Here is a 13657-nt window from a genome sequence, read left to right as displayed (position 1 = left end):
AGGTACAAAAAAACTAAACATTTGCATTCCTCTCCAAAGAACACCAAAATTTTAGGCTGATATAAACTCAGAGTACTTTGCCTCCTTGGATGGCCTGTGCATTTCAGCCTCTTCTCGGAGCCCTGGTCTTAGAGCAGAGACATGCAGGCATATTGTAGGACCTGGCAGCTTTAACTTGATACTTACCTCATACTTGGAAGTTGTGGGTTAAAAGTTCCCATGAGTTTGGCAGACACCTTTGATTAACTAAGGTTATTGTTGAAAGCATTGTACAAAATAGCTGTTTACCTGTGGCCTAGGGAGAATAAAAGAGGATGGCTGGATATAAAAGAAACAAACAAAAAAGATTTCATTTTACTTTCTGTATACTTCTTGAAAGAAATATATCTTTTAAAATCTCAGGACCAATACTATATATTTTACATAGTAAGTTTGCGAACTATTTGCAATAGGTTGTTATGTGCAAAAGACAAGGGACTAGTTCCCAGTTGTCATTGGTGTTTTATTACTCTTTGCACTTTGCATCGCCACACCTTTTCTGTGTATCACTATGCATTCCAGATGGTGCAGTTCCTCTTGCTAGTAGCAGATCAATTCCTTGATTCACTTCATAGTTTTTCATTCTGGCCTAATGGTCTTATATGAGGATATGTCCAGTCATATTCATAAATTATTACCATTTTCTATTTCTCTGTTTTACTTTGAAATAATTCTGTTTTACTTTTAGAAATTGAGGAAGTGCATCAATTGCCAAGCACTGAAAACAGTCTGAGTAAAATTTTAGAAGGAGCTATGTAAGACTATAGTAATAAAGCAGTCATTTACTAAGTAAAGTAGTCACAAAAGATGAACAATTCAAAAGTACTCAAGTTGAAATAATTGAAATAAATCACACTCATGGCATTAGATATTAAAGTTATTAACATCTTTTTTTTTATTAATTAAATCTTTATTCAGATTATTACATTTGTTCCTCTTTTTCCCCCCATAACTCCCCTCCACCCAGTTACCACCCCACCCTCCTCCCTCACTCCCCATCCACTGGCCTCATCCATAGGTGCACGATTTTTGTCCAGTCTCTTCCCGGATCCCCCACACCCCTTTCCTCCCCCCCCCCCCAAGAATAGTCAGTCCATTCCCTTTCTATGCCCCTGATTCTATTATAATCACCAGTTCATTCTATTCATCAGATTATTCACTTGATTTTCAGATTCTCTTGTTGATAGATGTGTATTTGTTGTTCATAATTTGTATCTTTACCTTCTTCTTCTTCCTCTTCTTAAAGGATACCTTTCAGCATTTCATATAATACTGGTTTGGTGGTGATGAACTCCTTTAGCTTTTTCATATCTGTGAAGCTCTTTATCTGACCTTCAATTCTGAATGATAGCTTTGCTGGATAAAGTAATCTTGGTTGTAGGTTCTTGGCATTCATTACTTTGAATATTTCTTGCCACTCCCTTCTGACCTGCAAAGTTTCTGTTGAGAAATCAGCTGACATTCGTATGGGTACCCTCTTGTAGGTAACTATCTTTCTCTTGCTGCTTTTAAGATTCTCTCTTTGTCTTTTGCTCTTGGCATTTTAATTATGATGTGTCTTGGTGTGGTCCTCTTTGGATTCCTTTTGTTTGGGGTTCTCTGCGCTTCCTGGACTTGCAAGTCTGTTTCTTTCACCAGGTAGGGGAAGTTTTCTGTCATTATTTCTTCAAATAGGTTTTCAGTATCTTGCTGTCTCTCATCTTCTGGCACCCCTATAATTCGGATGTTGGTACGCTTGAAGCTGTCCCAGAGGCTCCTTACACTATCTTTGTATTTTTGGATTCTTTTTTCATTTTGCTTTTCTGGTTGAGTGTTTTTTGCTTCTTCGTATTTCACATCGTTAACTTGATTCTTGCAATCCTCTAGTCTGCTGTTGGGTCTCTGTATAATATTCTTTCTTTCAGTCAGTGTATGCTTAATTTCTAGTTGGTCCTTTATCACAACCTCGAGGGTCTCATTAGATTTCTTGTAGATCTCATTAAGTTTATTGGCAGTTTCTAAAAAATTCTTGAAAAACCTTAAAAGTGTGGTTTTGAACTCTATATCCAGTAGTTTGCTTTCCTCCATTTCTGTCATTTGTGTCCTTTTTCTTTGTCTCCACATTTTTTAGGCTTCCCTGTGTTGATAAAGTGGTTTTCTGTGCTGAGTGTCCTCTAGGACCCAGTGGTTCAGCCTCCCCAATTACCTGAGGAGGACACTCTTGGTGCACCCCCTTGTGGGCTTTGTGCGCAGTCTTGTTGTAGTTAAGCCTTGATTGTTGTAGTTATCACTGGGAGGAATTGACCTCCAGGCCCATTGGCTGTGAGAATCAGGTCTGTCTGCAGTGGGAGAACTTCTTTGCTGGAGACACCCCTCTGGGGCAAGACTTGCTTCAATGGGGCTTTGGTGCTCCCTGAGTCTGCCCCCTGAGTGTGTCCTTTATGGTTCCATGGGGCTGCAAACTGGATGGTCCCACTCTGACCTCTGGGTTTCCTGGCTCCTGGATCTCTAGGGAGGTGCTAATCTAGCCTTTGCCTGAGGCTATCCAGCAAAAGCCTCCCTGCAGGGCTTGGGCAGGGCGGGTCCCACGGGATCAACAGGGTGGGGCTAGCAGTTATGGCTGCTCTGTCTTGCCCTCAGAGGCTCTGCTTCTCAGTGTCCCGGTAATCGCTGCAAGCCCCTCCGAGGGAAAGCTGCCCTCGAGTTCCAACCGATGCCAGACAGTCCCGCTTCTCCCGTATGAGTCTAGGTCCCTAGAGACTCGCCTGGAACTGGAGCTCAGAGCCTGAGACTCCCTCCTGATTGAAAACGACAACCGCACCCTCAGCCGCCAGCCCGCTCCGCATGCACCTCCGCACCTTAGTATTTTACTTAAGTACTGCACCTCCTCTGAGTCTCAGTATGCTTTTCTCTTTCTTTCTAGTAGAATTTCCACTCAGCCAGCCTTCCTGTCGTTCTGGATGATGTCCGTTCGTCTTTTAGTTGTATTTTTGAAGTGGTTGTTCTAGGCAGCAAACTCCGGTGTTTACCTATGCCACCATCTTGGTTTCTCCCCTAAAGTTATTAACATCTTAATCAGATCATAGAATTTTGCATATAGATTAATGAAAGGTATGCTAAGGAATCATTTCAGCATTATTTTTTAATTCTTCCTACATAAGACTGTTCGTGATTAATAGACATTTTCTGGTATATGTTCCTGTGAGCTCTTACTTCATTGTATTCATATTGTAAACATTTACATATTTACCTGTTTCTCCTCTAGAGTGTGGATTGCTTTACCTATTTTAGAATCCTTCTCACTGTACGAGCATGCTACCCACCTACACATTGGTAGTTACTTAGTAAATACTTATGACTATATCCTATAGGTTTTGTAAAGGAAAGAGAAGAAGGGGGCTAGATTACATTTAATAAAAAGACATTGATACTGTAGATCTATTGGGAAAAGCCTTGTAATGTCTTAGTTCTTTCTATTTCTCTTCTTAGAAGTAGCTGTAATCTTTTCAAGTAATTTTTATCATGCTTAAGCTGAGAATGAATCCTAAGAATTTTAAACCTCGGATCTGACCCATTTGTTCTGTTCAGTAGCTATGTGATTCCCTTCAACTTTTCACATTTTTACTTCTTCCACTTATTTTTGAGCCATGTTATTTTACTTCTTTTGCTTGCAATAATACACTACCCTAGAGGCAGTAAGACCAAGTTTCTATTTTATTGCATTTTACACCAGGAAACATGCAGTGTGACCCCTTGTTCCAAGTTTTTTCCACCTTGAAGAAAATTGTTCTTAGGCCAAGGTTTGAGAATTCCAGAGTGATATTCCATACATAGTCTTAGTGGTAAAAGGAAACTTCAGCTACTGAACATTTCTACTTTGGGTAACCTGAATATTTCTACATTCACATACAGATTTCACACCATGGTGCTTCCTGCTAACCAACATATCTGTTTGGCAGCTTTCATATTGTTGTATGAACAGCAGTGTTTGATGATCATTTAGACATGTGGTTGCAAAATGCCCCATTACTGAGTAAAAATAAAAGTCTTGTAATGTCAGTAGTTGACAAACATTAGCTATTCTAAAATCCTCACATTGTAGTCTCAGTGAGCTGCTCACTGAACTTACCTAATTGATAGTTAATATGAGAACAAAGTTATTGAACATTTCCATAGTTCTACAATATATTGCCAAAAAATTGTATCTAAACTTATAGATGTAACTGAAAATGAGTATTAAGTCTCTGGATAGAAATGCATGTAGTTAAAATAATATGACTCATTTGCAACTTTCTCATTTGAAATGGTACAGGGCTAGAGTCCATATTTTCTTTTTATAAAATATATTTTATTGATTTTTTTACAGAGAGGAAGGGAGAGGGATAGAGAGTTAGAAACATCAATGAGAGAGAAACATTGATCAGCTGTCTTCTGCACACTCCCCATTGGGTATGTGCCCGCAACCAAGGTACATGCCCTTGACCAGAATTGAACCTGGGACCCTTGAGTCCGCAGGCCGACGCTTTATCCACTGGGCCAAACTGGTTAGGGCTAGAGTCCATATTTTCTGACTTGAAAGCCAGTGTTTTTGTTTTATATTCTTATTCATTTTTTTCTGTGGAGAAAAAATTAAGTTTTTATACTTAATTATGCACAGGAATAATTTGTTATTTTGTTTCTCTTAACTGGGTTGGTAAAAGCAGCAGTGGATTGTTTCATCATCATTCCGCAAGATCTCAAATCCATTCATTCATTCACTCAGTTATTTATTTAGGAAACATTCCTCAAGCAGCTGCTATTTCCCATGTTCTGTGCTAATCTCTGAGCTAAGAAAAGCACTAAGAAACAGCCCCTACCCTCAAGTTAAAATGAAATCTGTATGTTTTATAAAGGGGCATGATATTAATAATTACTTGAAATGAACATCCTGTTATCCTTCAAATTTAATTATGGATCTGAGATATTTGTTGTCACTTTCTATTACCTTGGTTGACCGTGCTGATACGGAAAAGATTTTAAAGGCTGCATGTCTGCCAAGAAGCTCTGATAAATCTGTCCGAGTCCAATAGGAAAGATTAAACCCTGACCATAAAACATTGTGCCTGTGTGAACTTTTAGCAAGTCATTCTTCACCAGCTTTACCTACCTACTTTAGTTTAATTGAAATTCATTGGAGACTTAAATATTATGTAATTAACAGAAACCCTAAGAAATGCACAGTAGCAGTGTCAGTTGTTACAGGCTGCAAGCGGTTACTCTTTAATTGCTGTCATAATGGCCCATTAGTCATGCCTCAGAAGGGAAGGGGTGTCAGATACTTTTTTCTCCTGAAACATCTGTGTTATTTAATAAATTGAATAAGCAAGCCAGAGTTTGCACAGAATACTAAATAAGTTGAATAATCACCTCTCTAGAGGCATTCTTTGAAACAGTATCTTGCTGGGTGTGGTATTTCTGTTCTACTCTAGGTGGTAAAACTGGGATGGTTTTATTTCAGGTCCACACTTTTCCTTGGATTTTAACAAAAAAGTTTTCTTCTTTACCCTGAATTCCTGTACATTTTCCTTTTTGTAATAGCATATTATGCATCAGTGATATTGCAGGGTTACCACATAAAGTGTGAAGTAAGGAATAGTTTTCCTTCTATGTTTTTTCCTAGAATCTAGATAATGGCTTCTTGGCTAATGAATGGCACAAACTTTAGGCTATGCTCCTCAAATATTACTATCAAAATAAAAATGGGTACACATTTATCAATTGGATTTGCAGTCTTATTTTGCATTACTGCTAAGGATTTTAATTAATTAAAAGGAAGATTAGTTTTTCCCTGTGATTTTGCAAAATAATTTAAAGAAAGACATAGGAGCCTGCAAAACAGTAATTCACAAAAAAGTCAATAGATGAAAATCAATAAGCTCTAATTTTAATATGACATGTGATTTAAAAGATTTATGGATGTTCTGTATTTAGACATTCATAATTTGCCAGGGGAAAAATAAATGTGTAGTTCTCTAAGAGAGATAAGTAGCAGGCACCACCACATTTAAGGCAATCCTATATAATAAAAGCCTAATATGCTAAGTGTCCAGTCATCCGGTTGGCCGTTGAACCAATCAAAGCATAGTATGCTAATGATTTGCTAAGGCTACTCAACCACTCACTATAACGTGCACTGACCACCACAGGGGAAGACGCTCTGACTGGTAGGTAAGCTTGCTGCTGGGGTCTGGCTGATCGTGACTGAACGAGATGGGCCAGACACACCCTGGAGCCCTCCTGTGGTCCCTCCCCAGCTGGTCAACCTCCCGCATCCCTCCCCAGCCCTGACCCTGCACCAATGGGGTCCCTTGGCCTGGCCTGTGCCCTCTCTCAATCCAGGACCCCTTGGGGGATGTCAGAAAGCCCGCAGGCCAGGTCAAGTACCCCACTGGTGCACAAATTCATGCACTGGGCCTCTAGTAAGAAATAATTTTTTATTGTATCTTCAAAAGCAGCCAATTTCTAGTGAAATTTCTAGTGAAATTTTGTAACCTTGGTACTGCAAATAATACCTACTTTAAGACTGTTATAAATCGGTATTTATGTCTTTGATTACATGTTGTGTCTTTTTGTATTTGATAAAAAGTTGGAGCTCCTCTTTTACTTTAGGATTAACGTAGGGCTACTTGAGTTGTCCAAAAATGTTATATTGATGTCATGAACTACAGTTATAATTCTATAGATGACAGGAATGAAAGGCATGAGACCAATATAAATAAATTAAATTTGATAGACAGATGCTTGTCTCTGAATCTAATGACTACAGTAAATAGACACTCACTGTATTATGCTGTGCCTTGCTGTACAGTAGCAGATATTGGCACTTTAGAAACATTTTCAGTTGCCTCTAAGTAGAGCCTCTGATAGGTGTTTTAAAAGTTGGTTCCATTAAATAAAATGCTTTCAGATGCCAACTCTCATAAGCTTCATGCATTGAAGTTTTAAATTTGATTCTAGCAATAAATATTTCCAAAAAAGCTCTTACTATGTAAAAATATATATCTCAAGGAATATTATAATTACTACAACAAAGTTTGCATCTTCATATTAAAAGTTGAAACTTTTCAGTTAGAGCAGCAGTTCTCAACCTGTGGATCGCGACCCCTTTGGTGGTCAAACGACCCTTTCACAGGGGTTGCCTAAGACCATCCTGCATATCAGATATTTACATTACAATTCATAACAGTAGCAACAGTACATTTATGAAGTAGCAACGAAAATAATTTTATGGTTGGGTCACAACATGAGGAACTGTATTTATTTAAAGGGCCAGAAGGTTGAGAACCACTGAGTTAGAGAATACAGAATATTTATTGATTATAGTAGTTTCTTTCATTTGAAACTTGCAACTTGAACAAAATACTTTTTTTTCATTTTTGAATGATCAGTAGTAGGCAGCTATTTTTAAACTTTATTTTAACATAGGCTATGAACCTGAGGTAACATTCTGATATTATAATATCATATAGTGATATCATAGTGATAAAAGATTAGGATCTTAAAACAGACTTCTGGGATATAATTTCTTATTCAGTACTGCTGAACTGTGTGACCTTCCTCAAATTATGTAAACTCTCCATTTTCTTATTGGTAATATGTGAATAATTTTACCTATCTCAGGATTTTATGAGTTAATATGTGGATAGTGCTTACAATAGTGCCTGCAATTTTAGTTATTATTTCCTAATATAGTAACTGATGGTATCACTTTATGAAGATATTTCATATTTCTGATTAATACTTTATATACACTGATAATTCTGCAATTTTTATTTATTTTATTGATTTTAGAAAAAGCAGGGAGAGAGGGAGAGAAAGAGAAACATTAATATGTTGTTCCACTTATTTGTGCATTCATGTGCCGTGACCAGGAGAGATTGAACCTGAAACCTTGGCTATCGGGACAACTCTCTAACCAGCTGAGTTACCTGACCAGGACCTGCAGTTTTTAAATTCATTCATTTCAAAATGGGATTCTTATGAACTTCTTTTAGATGCTAAGATGTTTTCTCAGTTATCTTACTATATTCTTTGTTATTGAGACTGTTTTTATAGTAATTACTAGAGGCCCTGTGCCAGCCCACCCTGATTGGGGCTGGCCGGGGGTGGGGCCATGTGCGGTTGGCTGGCTGTCCCCACCCCCGATCGGGGTGGGGGGCCTAGATCGGGCCAGTTGGCCACCGCAGTGTGCATTATAGCAACCAGTGGTTCCAGTCTTTGCGGTCATTCCAGTGGTCTGGTTGCTTAGGCTTGTATATATATATAGATACCAACTGGAATTCACATAGCACTTTGGAAAGCTTTGAAATAATTTATCTTGCTTTATCTTTAAGATGTTCCTTAAAACATACATTCTCTCACACTGTACAAATAAGATGAAATGGTTTATCCAGTGTCACATAGCTGCAATTGGAGGGTGTAGTATTCCAATCCAATTGTTCTGATTCAGAAAGTCTGTATTCCTTTTCTGATTCACTGTTTTCATGAGCCTCCCAAATTAAAACTAGAAGTTCTAAGTCTAGATTCACCAATGTCTTCTCCCTTGCCCATCACAAAAGAGCACTAAACTGAAGATCTCTCCAACCCTGGGTTATTTACTCTAAGATTACTATTAACAATCTTCATTCATTCTTTTATTTATTCTTTTAACAAGAAGTTATTGAGTTTTTGTGGGAAATATTATGCTCTGAAAATGCTTAGTATGGACCCAATTTACTTTCAATGTATCTATCTATCTCTCTATCTATCTAGTTATCTATTTATTTCTAATTGTTCCATGTTTAGAAAAAAGATTTATGGGAACTCTAAATCTACCTGAAGTATAACAAGGTAATGTAAATTAGACTATACAGAAACTACACACACACAGTAAAAACATAAAACACACATTAACACGAGACTCATGAAGTCCTATGTATCCTCTCAGGCCTTCCATATATTGTATATATGTGAAGGTATGAAGTGCTTGATCTTAAAATGTATCCTCAACTAATGATCCTGAGAGCAAATAAATTGTACTACATATAATGTTTATTGTAAAAAATGAAAGAAAGTACTTATTGGAGAGATAAAATCCATCTGAACAGTATTTAAAACAGAAAGGATATGGAAGGTAACTGACATGATGATAATGAGATGTCTCTGGTAGCATTTATTAATATTTTTAAATAAGATGTTATTAAGGAATGGTAAATTTGGGAGGGAAATAATTTTTTTCCTATTTTTTGTCAATGTTGATTTGTTCTCAGGTTACCTAAAGTTATATTTATATTTAATATAATTATAGCAGTGATTTTCAACCTTTTTCATCTCCATCTCCTGATATACATAAACTAATTACTAAAATTCTGTGGCACATCAAATATATACTTTTTGCTGATCTGACAAAAGAAAAACTTGTATAATTTTTATTCATTCATGCCAAATGCCGCTTGTTGTCTTAGATGTTGTCATTATTTTGACAATCTAAGGGAAAAGAGGTCAGTGCCCCTGACTAAATAGTCAGGTATTGCATGTTTTAAATATTTTTGTGGCAGACCAGTTGGAAATCGCTGATTTATGGTATTAATGGTTGGCATATATCTGAATGATTTTATTATGAGCATATTACATAGTTAAATTTCAGATGAGCTTAGTACTCCTGATAACTTCTCTATCTTTTGTTTTGGAGGTATTTGAGGAAGTGAAATCTACTGAGTCAATTAGAATGGTGGAGTCCCAAGTACTTCCTCTTAACATTCTCAGAATGTTAATATGTTGGAGGCTAGAAAAGGAGTTATTTATTGGTCTTTCTTTTTGTTTAACATATGCTTCTTGATCTTGCATTAACTATATGTTGACAGAAACATTATTTTAATTATTGATGCCCAAGCTGATGAGTTATTATATGCCTGTGGAAGACATCCCTCATGGGTAGTCAATCAACTATTTAACAGAAACCAGGGCAGAGCACCAAGGTGGCATTTGAGAATTTATGGTGGAACGTAATTTGCATATGACAGTAGTCAGTTTACAGAGAAAGAGGGTGAGTGAAGTCCTGTTACAGTAAATACCACTAGGGAGACACATTTAGCGCGATCTGTTTGCAAATCAAAAAGGATGTACATTGCAGCTGTTGTTTTGATCTAGTGAATAATATTAACTCTCAACAAAGATAAAGCTGAACATATCTTTTGTGGTATATACATAAAACAGCCACTCTAACACACATCAGTGATTTGTATAGCATTTCAGGTTGGAGAGATGAAGTAAAACCTAAATTGGGTTTTAGATTAACTGGTCCCAGTCTTTTTCTTTTATCATCAAGTTGTTATTGCCTTTCAGCCCTTCCCGTTCCAAACTTAATCTTTGCAGTCACCCTTTGTTTGGAAATAGATGACAAACTGTAAATCATTTTTAACCAAAACAACATGCAAATTGACCTTGAAGGTTCTAAGAGAAGCCTTTGGAGCTGAGAATAGTGGCTCACACATTCTCGGGAATGCACTTAAAATAGTATGACTTTAATGTTTTAGATTGAGTGGAGTAATTTTTAGTAATAATTATATTGTAGTTAGACCTTAAAAGATTTTCTGTTTGTAGATAATACAGACTAAAACATTTACAGATGAATTTATGTAATGTGTAGGATATGCTTCAAAGTAATCCAAGAGTGGAGGAAGCAAGCAAAAGTACAGGTGAATCAGGATTGGGTGAATTGATAATGGATTCATACGGATTCATTATACTTTCTCTCTTCTTTTGTATATGTTTAAATCTTTCTCTAATATTTTTTTCAATGAATGAATGAGTGAAGTGTCCACTTACAGCCTAGAGTACTGTTTTCCATCCTTCATACAGCAAAGACACAGGGAACATCAGCTCTTTCACATCCTGCTCTTATTTTAGGACAACCTTTTTGAAATTATTTTATGCAGATCTGTAAGAAAATTCCAGGAGTGGCACACAATATAGATCCCTTTTGACTTTTATAATAAGGGGATTTACCCAGATGACAACATATATTCAATGTGTACTTAAATTTAATGTTCTTTTTATTGAAAGGTTTAATTTTGCTTAAATATTTACTCCTGTGCTAGAAAATATCAGGTTAAGGTATTTTCAATTTTATCAATCATAAAATGTGGAGCAAATATTTAAGTTGCCTCAAAGCCCACCTGAGCATGTGTGGAATTAACGTCACATGTGCTCATGGTGGGCTTTGAGGCAACTTAAATATGTATTAGCATGTCTATATATTTTTTTTCACCACTTTGTTTCAACTATTTTACCATTCTAAGTAAGGGAATGTTGCAATTTCTTCTCATTAACAAACCCAAAGAGTGTTTGTTTGTATGTGTTCCTTTGATAATTTCTTTGGCAATGTAGATGTTCAGTTTGCTGATCTGAGTGACAATTGGGAAAGAACTACCTACCTACCATAGAGGGGTTGTTCAGTCATTGTCCTGTGAGAGGAGAGTGAGAGTGTTATTCCACAGTTAGTCAGTGTGTCACTGTAGGGCAGGTAGATCACCAGTTTCCCATCATACTAAGGGGGTGGGGCAGTCTTGAATTAAGTACGGAATGGTTTCTTTAAAGATGTCAGTTTCCTTTGCATCCCTTCTCTCTAAAATGGTTCTGATTCATCCCATTTCTGCCTTTCAATGATTTTATGACTTTTATTTTTTCTTAAATGAAACACTGCTAAATTCATGGTAAAATGCAGAAACAAAAATATAGTGGTGAATATAGTATACCATCTATCTTCCTTTTTTATGTATATTTTTATTGATTTCAGAGAGGAAGGGAGAGGGAGAGAGATAGAAACATCAATGATGAAAATCATTGATGAGCTGCCTTCAGCACACCCCCTACTGGGGATCAAGCCCACAACCTGGGCATGTGTCTTAACTGGGAATCGAACCATGACCTTCTGTTTCATAGGTTGACACTCAACCACTAAGCCATACACCAGCTGGACACCATCTATCTTTATGAAGCAGCGTAATCAACAGAGCAAGAGAAAAGTCTTGTCCTATTTTCCTGCTAATTGAGAATTCTGAGGGCAGTTAGTGTTGAGAAATGGAATTGGGAGACTTTGAATAAAACCTTTATTAATTACCAATAATAAATTTATGTCCCAAAAGTATTTGTACAAATCTTTTTGTAGTATCTAGTTTAAAAGATGAGGGGCAAAGCTTGCTATGTCACATAGTGTTATTTTCCATATGAGCTGTGCCAGGATGCGGGCTCTTAGGACAGATTATGGCTTCTGAATGTAGATTTACTTTATTTTTCCCACTGATTACTTATAAATCAAGTTTTTAAAAGACTGAGGCAATTAAAGTGGCAATATTTAGCCATAGTTTTATGCACAGGAATTTTTCCAGAATGGATTTTAAAATGGATTATTCTTATAGTTCTTATTATTTTATTTATAATGAACTTTTGTAAAAAATGTTCTTTTTATAAAATGTTTAGTATTAGTGCCTTTTAAAGAGGGACATGATTCAACTTCTTGTTTTCTGCAGCACTAAAGTTTTGATACATTAAAATTATTAGTGAAGATTCAGGAAAATTAGATTAGGTTCCTTTTCTTTGGCAAAGCAAACTTTTTTAAAAACGGAATTTTTCTTTAAAAGTTTGAAATTAGAAATACTGTAAATTTATCATATTTTGGCTTTTTGTTCTATTCCACTACTGCTTCCCCTACCCCCACTGACTAGCCTAAAATATCTTTTTTTGCAACTTTGTTTTATACTTATAAAACTTTGGTTCCTCCCAGTACTGTTTTATTTAAACAAAGACCAATCAGCACATTTTATGTGTTTGTTCAGGAGTCAGATGGCCAGGGCTGCCCCTTCTGTCGCTGTGAAATAAAAGGAACGGAGCCCATAATTGTGGACCCGTTTGATCCAAGAGACGAAGGCTCCCGGTGCTGCGGCATTATGGACCCCTTTGGAATGCCGATGCTGGACTTGGATGATGACGATGACCGAGAGGAGTCCTTGATGATGAATCGGTTGGCAAATGTTCGAAAGGTAAAACTGGAAAACATAGATTTAATTAGGGTGGTTTGTGGGCATGAAAAAGATATGATGGTGTTACAGATGCAGTGTGACTGTGTTTTGGAAAGAAAGATTCAGGCATCAAAAGGAAGGTGAAGATACAAGGTATGTTGACAGGATGATGAATTCATAGGATGTGAAAGAACTGTGGACTCAAACTACATTCTCACTGGTAATAACTCAAAATGAGAGATGGTGAGAGCTTTCATATAGAACTATACAATAGCTAAGACTGGTAACAGCAGAATGTGAATAAACATTAAGAAATAAAGTTATTAAAATTGGAAATGATGAAACTGATTAAAATTAGTCTTTGTTGAAGTCTAAAAGAAGTGTCCAATAAAGTTCTTTTCTTCCCAGGAAAGTCAGCCTTCTGTTGGCTACTAAGAGGTCACATAAGATTTACCTTTGTGCATTTACCATGACTGTGGTTCACTGTTGCTGACTCACAAAATTGACTTTGTTAGTTCACTGAGAATGGATGCTACTAGTTGGAGTTTACCAAGCTCACCAGAGACTAGTCAATAAACCAGAATGCCAGTTGAGTAATTTAC

General features: G+C 36.7%; 1 protein-coding gene across 8 annotated transcripts in view; it reads left to right on the top strand.

The window, feature by feature from the left end:
- The window catches only part of CBLB (Cbl proto-oncogene B), a 251550-nt gene that overhangs the window by 154497 nt on the left and 83396 nt on the right, over window positions 1-13657 (top strand). For all 8 annotated transcript variants that reach the window (XM_036350236.1, XM_036350235.1, XM_036350231.1 and 5 more), the window contains one exon: window positions 12873-13076. In XM_036350236.1, the coding sequence (XP_036206129.1) occupies window positions 12873-13076 (204 nt within the window). The remainder of the gene's footprint in view (window positions 1-12872; window positions 13077-13657) is intronic.

The sequence above is a fragment of the Myotis myotis genome, unplaced genomic scaffold (assembly GCF_014108235.1).
Source record: "Myotis myotis isolate mMyoMyo1 unplaced genomic scaffold, mMyoMyo1.p scaffold_m19_p_2, whole genome shotgun sequence".
NCBI lineage: Eukaryota > Metazoa > Chordata > Mammalia > Chiroptera > Vespertilionidae > Myotis > Myotis myotis.
Note: the sequence above shows the minus strand (reverse complement) of the source record. Positions and strands in the feature narration are given on the sequence as shown.